General features: G+C 44.9%; 2 protein-coding genes across 2 annotated transcripts in view; both read right to left on the reverse strand.

Moving 5' to 3' along the window:
* Positions 1-2,099, reverse strand: part of LOC123956798 (deoxynucleotidyltransferase terminal-interacting protein 1) — an 11,151-nt gene extending 9,052 nt beyond the window's left edge. Inside the window, exons 1-3 of the mRNA XM_046029231.1 lie at positions 1,729-2,099; positions 1,113-1,180; positions 86-182 (exon numbers count right to left, since the gene is read on the reverse strand). Of these exons, the coding sequence (XP_045885187.1) occupies positions 86-182; positions 1,113-1,180; positions 1,729-1,794 (231 nt within the window). The 5' untranslated portion in view covers positions 1,795-2,099. The remainder of the gene's footprint in view (positions 1-85; positions 183-1,112; positions 1,181-1,728) is intronic.
* A 4,237-nt stretch (positions 2,100-6,336) lies between these two features.
* Positions 6,337-11,370, reverse strand: part of pcif1 (phosphorylated CTD interacting factor 1) — a 15,999-nt gene continuing 10,965 nt past the window's right edge. Inside the window, exon 16 of the mRNA XM_046028433.1 lies at positions 6,337-8,905. Coding sequence (XP_045884389.1) covers positions 8,575-8,905 — 331 coding nt within the window. The 3' untranslated portion in view covers positions 6,337-8,574. The remainder of the gene's footprint in view (positions 8,906-11,370) is intronic.

The following is an 11,370-nucleotide window of genomic DNA, read 5'->3' on the forward strand; positions in this document are numbered from 1 at the left end:
CATCAGAGCTATCACATGTTTTTCAAGGTATCAGCTTAGAAACTCCAGGACCGGGACAACACTACTCCCCCAGGTGAACTCTGACCTTCTGGTACTTCCTGAACACGGCCATGATGTCATCATTGAAGCTGGGCTGAAGCACCGCCCTCAACAGGTCCATGGACACCTGAGGATCCGTGTAGCTGCGCACACACACACACACACACACACACACACACACACACACACACACACACACACACAGTCAGAACCGGGCTATCAGACCGGGCTAACAGATCGGGCTAACAGACCGGGCTAACAGATCGGGCTAACAGACCGGGCTAACAGACCGGGCTAACGGACCAGCGGTCACAAGAAAAGTGTTCTCATGTGTTCTGCATATTTTTTATCAGCCCGTATTAAAATCCCAAAGGTCGCCTTCATACGGTAACACACAGTTTGTGGTTATTAGCTTTCATAATTGGATCAGAGGACGTGTGCATCATAAAATAATACGGGCAGAAACATCACTGTGCTTTAAAAGTTAGGAATGGACGATATGTCGCTCAAGAAATGTTTTGCACACTCACAATGTGTGTTCATATATAAACACACCTCTATGTTTTTGACCCTTCTCTCTCCCTGTGATCAGCTGCTGCAGCCCGGGAGCTACAAACCTCCCACAGATGAATGCAGTGTGTTACAGTCGTGCTCACACGGATCACCTCTCTGTCGGGAGGAAGAGCAGCGATAATTTCCTCTCTCTCTCCGTGTGTCGCGTCTTTTCATACTGCAGCTGTGTTTCTTCATTTTAGTTCTAATAATCGGTTCTTTGCTTCATCGTAAACCTTCTTTAATGGCTGACTGTGTGTAAAGTACGCTGCACACGTCTTTTCCATTTCTGCGCACCGACCCCAGGTCCAGCCTCGGATCGGCCCTCTGGCCTGCATCTTTCTGAGCTGCAGCGCCACCTGCTGGCAGCAACACCTGACAAACATCTGATGACCTGTGAGACACAGAGCGGACCCCCCGGGTTCTGACAGAACATAAACTCTGTTCCAACCTTTGGGGCCGTTAATCACAATCAGAATCCTGTATTGACCCCAGAGCGGAAATAAGTTCCCGTGACTGACCTGACCGCCATGTGAGAGCGCCGTCCCCGTCTGTGAATCTGTCGGTGTTTGATCATCAGGTTCCACGGCTGCACGCGCGCACACACACACACACACACACACACACACACACACACACAGAGTAATCAATCAATTGAAAAATCTCTGGATCATTTATTAGGAACATTATTTTAACATTATTTTTCAGCAGCTGATCACTTTATTATTGATTATCTGATCAATCAGCCTCAACGACCCAGTCAATGCTAATATTAGCTGCTTATTAGCTTCCAGTCCACCGGTGGATCAATAACTCCGGTGCTTTAATTGATCACTGATTGTTGAACACAAACTATCTGAGCGGACAGTATCGATCAATCAATGAGTCAATCAACAGGAAGTAAAGCAGCAACTATTCTGATCAGCAATAATTCATCTTTCTGTCATGAATCGATTAAAAGCTCAGAACAGCTTCCGGTTTCCTTTTGTAGTCTCTACAGTGTTGATGAGTCAGAATAATGTTGACAGATGGACCAATCAGAACCGACGACGCTAACAAGGCCTTCAAATAAACAGCCTCATTAACCCAGGAGCTAGCGAAGCTAACGTGTTAGCCGCCGTTAGCTGCGGTTCGTACCGGGTTCTGGTCCGGCCCGTCCTGCTGCAGCCAGTCCCGGCCTCCCTCACTGCGGTGGGCTCCCATGGTGGAAACGGTGCTGACCCTGTCCGGTCCGGGTCCAACGGAACCAACTGTGCTAGGTCAAGCTAACGGCAGCTAAAGCTAACGGTGTTTTCTGTCCGTGGCGGATGTTTTGAAGTACCGTCACCGGGTCGTTCCCGGTAGTCGCGCGCTGAGAGACACCGGGCAGCTAAACGACGTTTGCTGGCGAACTGATAACCGATAATAATCGATCCGAACCGGTGGTTTGTTTCCAGGAAGTTTACTTTCGGCTGTTTCCTCTTGTGTGAAGCTAGCGGGAAGCTAGCAGCGACACCCGAAGCGCTTCCGGTTGTTCACTTCAGAATAAAAGCACAAACTATACCAACTTGTTCTTCTTCTTTTTACTGGCGACTTGCAACCAGATGGAGCACTAGCGCCACCTACTGTATCGTAGTTACATCTCAGCCTAAATCCTAAAAAAGAGGAGATGTGTTTAAAGACCATCTTCCCGTAGTTATTTGAGAAAATAGTTTTAATGTCCATTTGTTTAATTCCTTCATGTTCCAGTCCGTTTCTTAAAGCCAGTCTTTCGTTAGTGCACTCAAGCAGAACATGCTCCACAGTTTCTGCTTGACTGCAGGCTGCACAGTCTCCAGATGGATGTTTCCCAACAAGGTGCAGAGATGCATTTAACTTTGTGTGACCCCGTCTGATTCTGCTGAATTGACTCTGTTCTCTCTGCTTTTCCCCACTTATGTCTTCCTTTATTTCCATTATCCCGTAAACTCTGCCACTGCATCTTATCTTATCTTTGCTCCGTACATACGCTTTGATCTCTGCTTTGCTACCTGATTTACTTTCAACCCATTTTTAGCTAATGTGTCTAAAGGCATCTCGTTCCTTTGGATGCCAAGTGAACATCAATCCCCAGACTACTTATTCTATATAATGACAATATTTCAAACAATATATCCTCGTACTTTTGAGACTGAGCTGCGCTTGAATCTGAACAAATTCTCATTCTCATGGGTTTGATTTCCTCTATCCACTGTAGTGCAAACAAGACTGCCGTCATTTCTGCTGCAGACACCGATAAATGGTCGGTTAATCTTTTAAACACCTTCATTTTTAATTCTGGAAGGTAAGAAGCACAGCTGGATTTTCTGTTCTCTGGGTAAATAAATGTATGTAATACCCATATTTCTCATACAGCATCGTGTTCACATGAGCTTGCATATCTAAAGTGTTTTTACTTGAACGAACCTCTTTCAGTAGAGAAAGATCAACTCCAGGCTGAGGTATAGCCATGGTGGAACAGCTGGCATTAAAGCAGCTGGACTAGCGAGCCAATCATTGATTCCTAACTCCTTTCTTACATCCAAAATTACATTGCTGAATACCTCCTTATTCATTTAGCTGTTTTCCCAACTTTCATTCATTATCCTTTTCGTAGGATGTCTTTTTGACTTTGTAAGTTAGCCCAATAATTACAACAGTTCCCTTCTTAGATTCAGTGGCATTTCTCCAACCTCCACCTGAAGCGCGGATATTGGTGTCGACTTTGCGGCTCTACAGCATAACCTCAATGCTTGGGCCTGAACTATATCCAACCGTTTTAATGATAACGTAATGTAATAGCAGCTGATCCAAAAACTATACATCCATATTCTAGAACTGATCTAACTAATATTAATATTTCTTCAGCTCCCCAAACACTGCCTGATAAACGCCTCATAATATTCAATACTTTCTTACATTTACCTTCTATTTTATCAAAATGATTTTTCCACGTTAGTAATACATCAAACCCAAGAACTTAAAGGTTTTCACTCTCTCCAACCTTTGATTATACAATTTCAAACATATTTCTTCTTTGATTTTCTTTCTTGTAAAAAAGATGATTGAGATTCTCAACAGTTTAAATCCCCAAATTCAAAGACCAGTTTTCAACCATACCAGTAGCAACATACTCCATATTCCTCCCTCGTTTCCAGATTGCTCCGTTATCAGCAAAAAGCGATTTCCCAATGTCAGGATTAATATTTTTATATACGCCATTTATCATGATTGACAACAGTACTGGCGTTTCCCCTGAGCGGGGCCATTTTCAACCAAAAATGCGTCTGACGTGGAGTTCCCTACACGAACCTGAATGTGTCTACCAAATGTTTGATCCATTTTACCTAGCTTCATTAAAAGGCCTTCCTTTCTCTATATCAAAGCAAACAGCTACCACCCGCTCTGTATTTCCTTGAGCTTTCATAATGTCGTTTTCTAAGCATGTTACAGGGTCCAGATCTAAATCCACTCTGAAATGGTGAAAAGAGCTCATTTCTTTCTAAGTAGTGTGTTATTCTTTCTTCTCCATGGTTTTACAAACATGTGAAGTTAACGCTGTCGGCCTATAGTGATCAGGATTCGTAGGATCTTTCCCAGGTTTCTTAACTCAAATTATCTGAACTATGAATTTTAACAAAGATCTTTACCAACATTTCTGCCTTTCCTTGTTCTCACAAGCAGTTTCTTCCCCTGTCTTCAACACTGGGAGATCCTTATCTTGCCTGATTCCCTTCATTCTTTTAATCATTCCCCAAACTTTATCTGACGGTGTTGTTCTTCCAGTAGTTGAACAGAACTCTCTCCGATACATCTTTTGATTATTTTTCTTACTACTGCTCGAGCCCTTTTTGTAATCTAGTAAATTCCACATTTAATGATTTCTTTTCACTTCTCTAAATGTTTGACGGCTTCAGTACAGTCTTTGTTCCACCATGGTACCATTTTCCTTTCACTCTTTCCAATCGCTTGTGATTCTCCATTTAATGTAGCTTTGATAATACTTTCATTTAATTCGTCCGCTTCCCCGACATATCGATCTGATTAAACTCCTCATCACAAGCACTTGCAAATTTACTCCAATCTGCTTTTCCCAACTTCCATCTTGTAACCTCATCACGTTCAATCATAAGATTTTCCTCAGAATTAATCACTATCATCACTTTGCTCCTCCCGTTTACTGCAACTAGCTAATTCATTTGACACTAATGTCAGATCTAACGCGGACTCTGCTCCGTTACTTAGATTGACCCTTGTAGCTTGTCCATTGTTTAAACAAACCAAATCTTTATCTTCAGTTAATTCCTCTGTAATCCGTCCATTATAATCTGTGTTTTTCCCTCCCCAGTGTTATGAGCGTTAAAATCCCCACACCAGATTATTGTGTCCTTGATCAAACTCTAGTAAATCTTCAATCTTCATCCTTTTACGTGGATTATACAAATTAACTGTTACTATATTTCTTTTATTCACCCTTATCTCAGTAACTACTACCTCTAAGTCTGTACTGAAGGTAATTGCCATTCTTCTGTAAGATATACACCCCCCCCGTGACCGCTGTCTCTGTCCTGCCTTATAACTTTATTAAAATCCAGGTGTGGTTTCAGCCGCGTTTCTTGAATACAGATAATGTCAGCTTTTACATTTAGCTGCTGCACATCTCTCTTAAATTCTTGTCCATCTGCAATCAGGCTTCTGGCGTTCTGTTGGAGGATAAGGAAACCCATGAGGTTCCATCACCAGGTGCTAACTTGTCTACAGTCATCTCCGGGATCCCCAAATAATATTTTGCTGCCTCAACAATAGTCCTCAGCCTCGACCTTTTCTTTGCCAGCTGCAGCGCTACATTCACTACCTGTGAAAGCTACAAATTTAAACTCATCCACCATCGTCGTCTTTAACTGCACACTCGTGTGAACACTTAGTGGCGCTCACGCTGTGCATTTGTGGTAGTTTAGGGAAGACTTTTGCCGCCCCGTTGCTTGAGAATCCACTGTCGCTCCCAATGAGACTTGTTTTGCTGCTTCAGCGTATGATATTTGTTTTGTATCTGTCTTTTAATCTCTGTTTTGAGCCTCACATCCCCACAGTTACAACATTTGGCTTTAGCGTCTACTGCGCAGCGGCCATATTCATGTTCTCCAGCACACCTCGGCTTAGATCTGCCACAGGTCCAATTCTCTGACATTTAAAGCAACGTAGTGGCTCAGGTATAAATTCCCTCACAGTAAAGCACATGCGTCCAATCATCACTTTCTGTGGTGATACACTATCAACTAATTCCCCTGGTATCTCGTAGGAAGGCGCTTCACTACCGAGACTCTATCTCCTTTCATTTCTTTCTTCAGTACCGACTCCACTGATCACTCCTCTAACCTTACGATTAGCCCCAGGAACGTGACTTTTAATTCGTACTTCATTTTCAGTATCTGTTGAGCTCTTGACTGCTTCGCTCAACATCTTCCCTTTACTCAGGACTCAGCTTGTCTAACGTGTCCGACCTCTTCGTGAATTGCCTTTGTGAGTTTTACTGGATGTAGTTTTCTCCCAGTAACTTCTCCGAACTCAATCGCTACTTTCCACTTGTTTTCCTCGCTTCTTTCATGTCGTTCTGTCGTTTACCAACCCCGAAAAAAAAGGTTATTTTATTTTTCAGGATGGTCGTGACGTCACATCCACGAGCTCAAAGATTAAAAACTGTTTAAATAACTTCATTACAAACTTAAATAACTCCACGCAGTACTTCAGTTTGTTTTAAGTCTTTTATTTATATTTTCACAGGTTGTATTTATATATCTGTTGAATGTTCTTGAGCTGCTTCATGTTCAGGTGAGTTTAAATTAATTCAGGTTCCGAAACCCGCTTGGCCCGTCAGAACGCCACGGGTCAGGAAGAGGAACCGGGCTGGATATATGTGTACCGGGAAGCTGCTGCAGTTTGTCTGCAGGCAGGATGAAGGACACCTGTATTTACACTCTGCAGGGTCCTCACCGCTCTGCGTCACCGAACGCCTTCACAACCACAAGCTTTTATACAGCTGAAGTTTCACTGTTGGCTTCACCGACCCTGAAGGAAACTCAAGTTCTTTAGATTTAAAGAATAAAAAGGCGTCACGTGTCTTCTGTAATAATATCTGCTCTGCAGGTCAGAAGGGTTTAGAGCTCCGCCATGTTTGTAGTTCTTCTGTAAATCTAAGTAGTTCAGGTCCAGTAAAAAACCTGAAATGTACACACACACACACACACACACACACACACACACACACACACACACACACACACCCCCCAGTGAAAAACAAAACTCCTTGATTTAATTGTTAATATTTGAACTGAAAACGTTTTTAACTTTGGTACCATTTCAGGTTGTTCACTGGACTTGAACTACTTAAGATTTACAGAAGAACTACAAACATGGAGGCAGCTCTAAAACCTTTGGACCGGCAGTGTAATAACTTATTTCATTTTGAGATGACTGTACTTGCAAATTCTAAATTAAAATTTAGAAATGTCAACGTTTGTTTCATCAATGTGAGAAAAATAATTTCTCACATTTACAAGAAGTTTATTTGGGACTTAAAATGAGAAACTACAGTTTGATATAAATAATACTTTCTTCTGATCAGACAGATATTAAATCTCTCGGACGAGCTTCCTTCGGTCTGCGTGACGTCGTTTCACTGAACACCGGGGACTTAAAGGAACAGTCCAACATTAGCCTAGCTTAGCACAAACACTGGAAGCACAGGGAAACTGCTAGCTTTGCTCCATCACATGTTGGACAGCTCCTTTAGGAAATCTTTAAATGAAAACGTGGCAGGAACATCATGTAGACCCAAACCCACCTCATGCACGACAGAAACCAGGACCCACGTACAGAACCAGGAGGTATAAAAACCAGGTGAGGATGCTGCTGGTTGGACACGTCTAACTTTACAGGATAAATTCTCTGGTAACACTTTGGTTTAGTTAAAACTATCCGACACTTTAAAAATGTTAAATTAAATCAAATAAAAAACAGCAGACGAGAAAAATCACATCAACAGACTTTAACTGTACAGTATCTACACAGCTGCTGAGGTCACACGGGACAGACGGCAGCCAATCAGAGCGCAGACAGCCAGCCGCCGCCGAGTCAGGAAGTGTGACGAGTTTCATCGAGTTTTTCTTTTCTAACACAAAAAGAGTTTGAGATTAAAGTGTTAAAGAAAAAGAGAAAAACGTTCTGCAGGAACCCTGAAGGAACTCGTCACACTTCATAGCTCCATGCAGCTTTAAGGTCACATGTCCGTCACGTCTCTGATCAAACTTCCTGTTTGACAACACCACCACAGGAAGTTTGAGGAGTCGTCTGTCCTCGCTGACCACTCCCACTTCTGACTCCGCCTCCTTCCACGAGAAAATATGAACTCATGACGAAGGCTCCGCCTCTTCCTGCCCGCTGAATGCTCCGTGCACAAGCAGGCATCCTCTGATTGGCCAGGCTGACCCAGGGTGGCGGGGCCTGAAGCGGGACGCCGCTGGATTCTGTCCAATAGAAACGATAGCTGCCTTGTCGACCAATCACCAGGCCCTGTCGGTGTGGGGACCAATCACAAGTCCTCCAGTGACATCACAGATGACATCACAGGTGAATGAAAGGTTTTTATTGCTGGAGCTCTGACACGCTGCTGCTCGCTGATTAACTACAACTCTGATTGGCTGCGGTGCTTGTTGCTAAGCAACAGGAGCAGCCACACCTGGACGTGAATCAGCTGCAGGTGAAAGAAAAGCTCCAGATGAGCTGATGCGAGGGGGGACGAACCAGACAGAGGACGCAGGGGAAGCCAACAGAAAGGACGCTCTGGCCCCAGAACGGTATTGTGGGTAAGAAACTGTGGGTGTGCTACAGGTGCTGGTGAGGGACAATCTGAACACGATCAGGACAAACTAACGCTGTAACACAGAAAAACTTTAAACAGGTGAAGGGTCACTCGAAGCCCCACCCCCTCTACATGGCGGCCATCTTGTCCAGAGGACTGCTACTGCTGCTACTACTGCTGCTGCTGTTGTTGTTGTTGTTGTTGTTGTCGTCATGGCCACTGGGTGACATCACATCGCTCTGCGGCCTATCGGAGGGTTTAGGGGCGGAGTCTTTGTCTGCAGGAGCGATTTGGGCGGGGCCAGGAGAGGACAGGGAGGAGGGGCGTGAGGGGGAAGGGCGGTACGCTGCCGTCAGTTCGGCCAAGCGCTCCGGAGTCGGACCCCACTTTGCAAAACCAGCATCGTTCTGCAGGAAGAGTACTGCAGTACCGTGTACTGCCCGGTAGTACATCTCATCTCTGAAAATACACACAGATACACAGAGATTAATGTAGTACTGTGGATTATCAGTACATTACAGGAAGTGTACTACCATGTAGAAAGTACAGTGACGGTAAAGTAACAGTACAGTATCAGTACAGTGACAGTGACATGATAGTAACGGTGCAGTGACTGTACAGTGACGGTGATAGTGACAGTGATAATGATGGTGCAGTGAAAGTGCAGTGACAGTGACAATGATGGTGCAGTGACATGATAGTAACGGTGCAGTGACTGTACAGTGACGGTGATAGTGACAGTGATAATGATGGTGCAGTGATGTGATAATGACAGTGACAGTAACGGTGCAGTGGCGTGACAGTGACGGTGATAGTGACTGTGATAATGACGGTGCAGTGGCGTGACAGTGACGGTGATAGTGACTGTGATAATGACGGTGCAGTGAAAGTGCAGTGACGTGATAGTGAAGTTGCAGCGACGGTGATAGTGACGGTGCAGTGACTGTACAGTGATGGTGATAGTGACTGTGATAATGACGGTGACAATGACAGTGCAGTGATGTGATAGTGACGGTAAAGTAACAGTGGCGTGACAGTGATGGTGCAGTGACGGTGATAGTGACTGTGATAATGATGGTGCAGTGACGGTGATAATGATGGTGCAGTGATGTGATAATGACCGTGACAGTAACGGTACAGTGACGTGATAGTGACGGTAAAGTAACAGTGGCGTGACAGTGATAGTGACAATGATGCTGCAGTGAAAGTGCAGTGACTGTGATAATGATGATGCAGTGACGTGACTATACAGTGACGTGATAGTGACGGTGCAGCGACGGTGATAGTGACGGTGCAGTGACTGTACAGTGATGGTGATAGTGACTGTGATAATGACGGTGACAATGACAGTGCAGTGATGTGATAGTGACGGTAAAGTAACAGTGGCGTGACAGTGATGGTGCAGTGACGGTGATAGTGACTGTGATAATGATGGTGCAGTGACGGTGATAATGATGGTGCAGTGATGTGATAATGACCGTGACAGTAACGGTACAGTGACGTGATAGTGACGGTAAAGTAACAGTGGCGTGACAGTGATAGTGACAATGATGCTGCAGTGAAAGTGCAGTGACTGTGATAATGATGATGCAGTGACGTGACTATACAGTGACGTGATAGTGACGGTGCAGCGACGGTGATAGTGACGGTACAGCGGCTGTGATAGTAACAGTGATGTCGATAGTGATGTATAGCGACAGTGACGGCGATAGTGACGGTGCAGCGACGGTGCAGTGGCGGTGATAGTGACGTGATAGTGACGGCGCAGTGACGTGATAGTGACAGTAAAGTAACAGTGCAGTGACGTGATAGTGACAGTAAAGTAACAGTGCAGTGACAGTGATAGTGACAGTGACAGCGCAATGACGTGATAGTGACAGTGCAGTGATAGTGATGGTAAAGTAACAGCGCAGTGAAAGTGACGGTGCAGTGACGTGATAGTGACAGTGCAGTGACGTGACTATACAGTGACGTGATAGTGACGGTGCAGCGACGGTGATAGTGATGGTACAGCGGCTGTGATAGTGACAGTAACAGTGATGTCGATAGTGATGTATAGCGACAGTGACAGTACAGTGATGTGATAGTGACAGTAACAGTGATGTCGATAGTGATGTATAGCGACAGTGACAGTACAGTGATGTGATAGTGATGGTGCAGAAACGGTACAGTGGCGGGGATAGTGACGGCGACAGTGACGTGATATTGACAGTGCAGTGACGTGATACTGACAGTGCAGCGACAGTGATGGTGACAGTGACGGTGCAGCGACGGTGATAGTGACAGTGGCGGTGATAGTGACGGGATAGTGACGACGATAGTGATGGTGATAGTGACGGTATAGTGACGGCGACAGTGACGGTGCAGCGACAGTGATGGTGCAGGAACAGTGATAGTGATGACTGTGATAGTGACGGCACAGTGACGGTGATAATGATGGTGCAGTGATGTGATAATGACCGTGACAGTAACGGTACAGTGACGTGATAGTGACGGTAAAGTAACAGTGGCGTGACAGTGATAGTGACAATGATGCTGCAGTGAAAGTGCAGTGACTGTGATAATGATGATGCAGTGACGTGACTATACAGTGACGTGATAGTGACGGTGCAGCGACGGTGATAGTGACGGTACAGCGGCTGTGATAGTAACAGTGATGTCGATAGTGATGTATAGCGACAGTGACGGCGATAGTGACGGTGCAGCGACGGTGCAGTGGCGGTGATAGTGACGTGATAGTGACGGCGCAGTGACGTGATAGTGACAGTAAAGTAACAGTGCAGTGACGTGATAGTGACAGTAAAGTAACAGTGCAGTGACAGTGATAGTGACAGTGACAGCGCAATGACGTGATAGTGACAGTGCAGTGATAGTGATGGTAAAGTAACAGCGCAGTGAAAGTGACGGTGCAGTGACGTGATAGT

This window comes from Micropterus dolomieu, linkage group LG18, assembly GCF_021292245.1.
Source record: "Micropterus dolomieu isolate WLL.071019.BEF.003 ecotype Adirondacks linkage group LG18, ASM2129224v1, whole genome shotgun sequence".
Taxonomy (NCBI): domain Eukaryota; kingdom Metazoa; phylum Chordata; class Actinopteri; order Centrarchiformes; family Centrarchidae; genus Micropterus; species Micropterus dolomieu.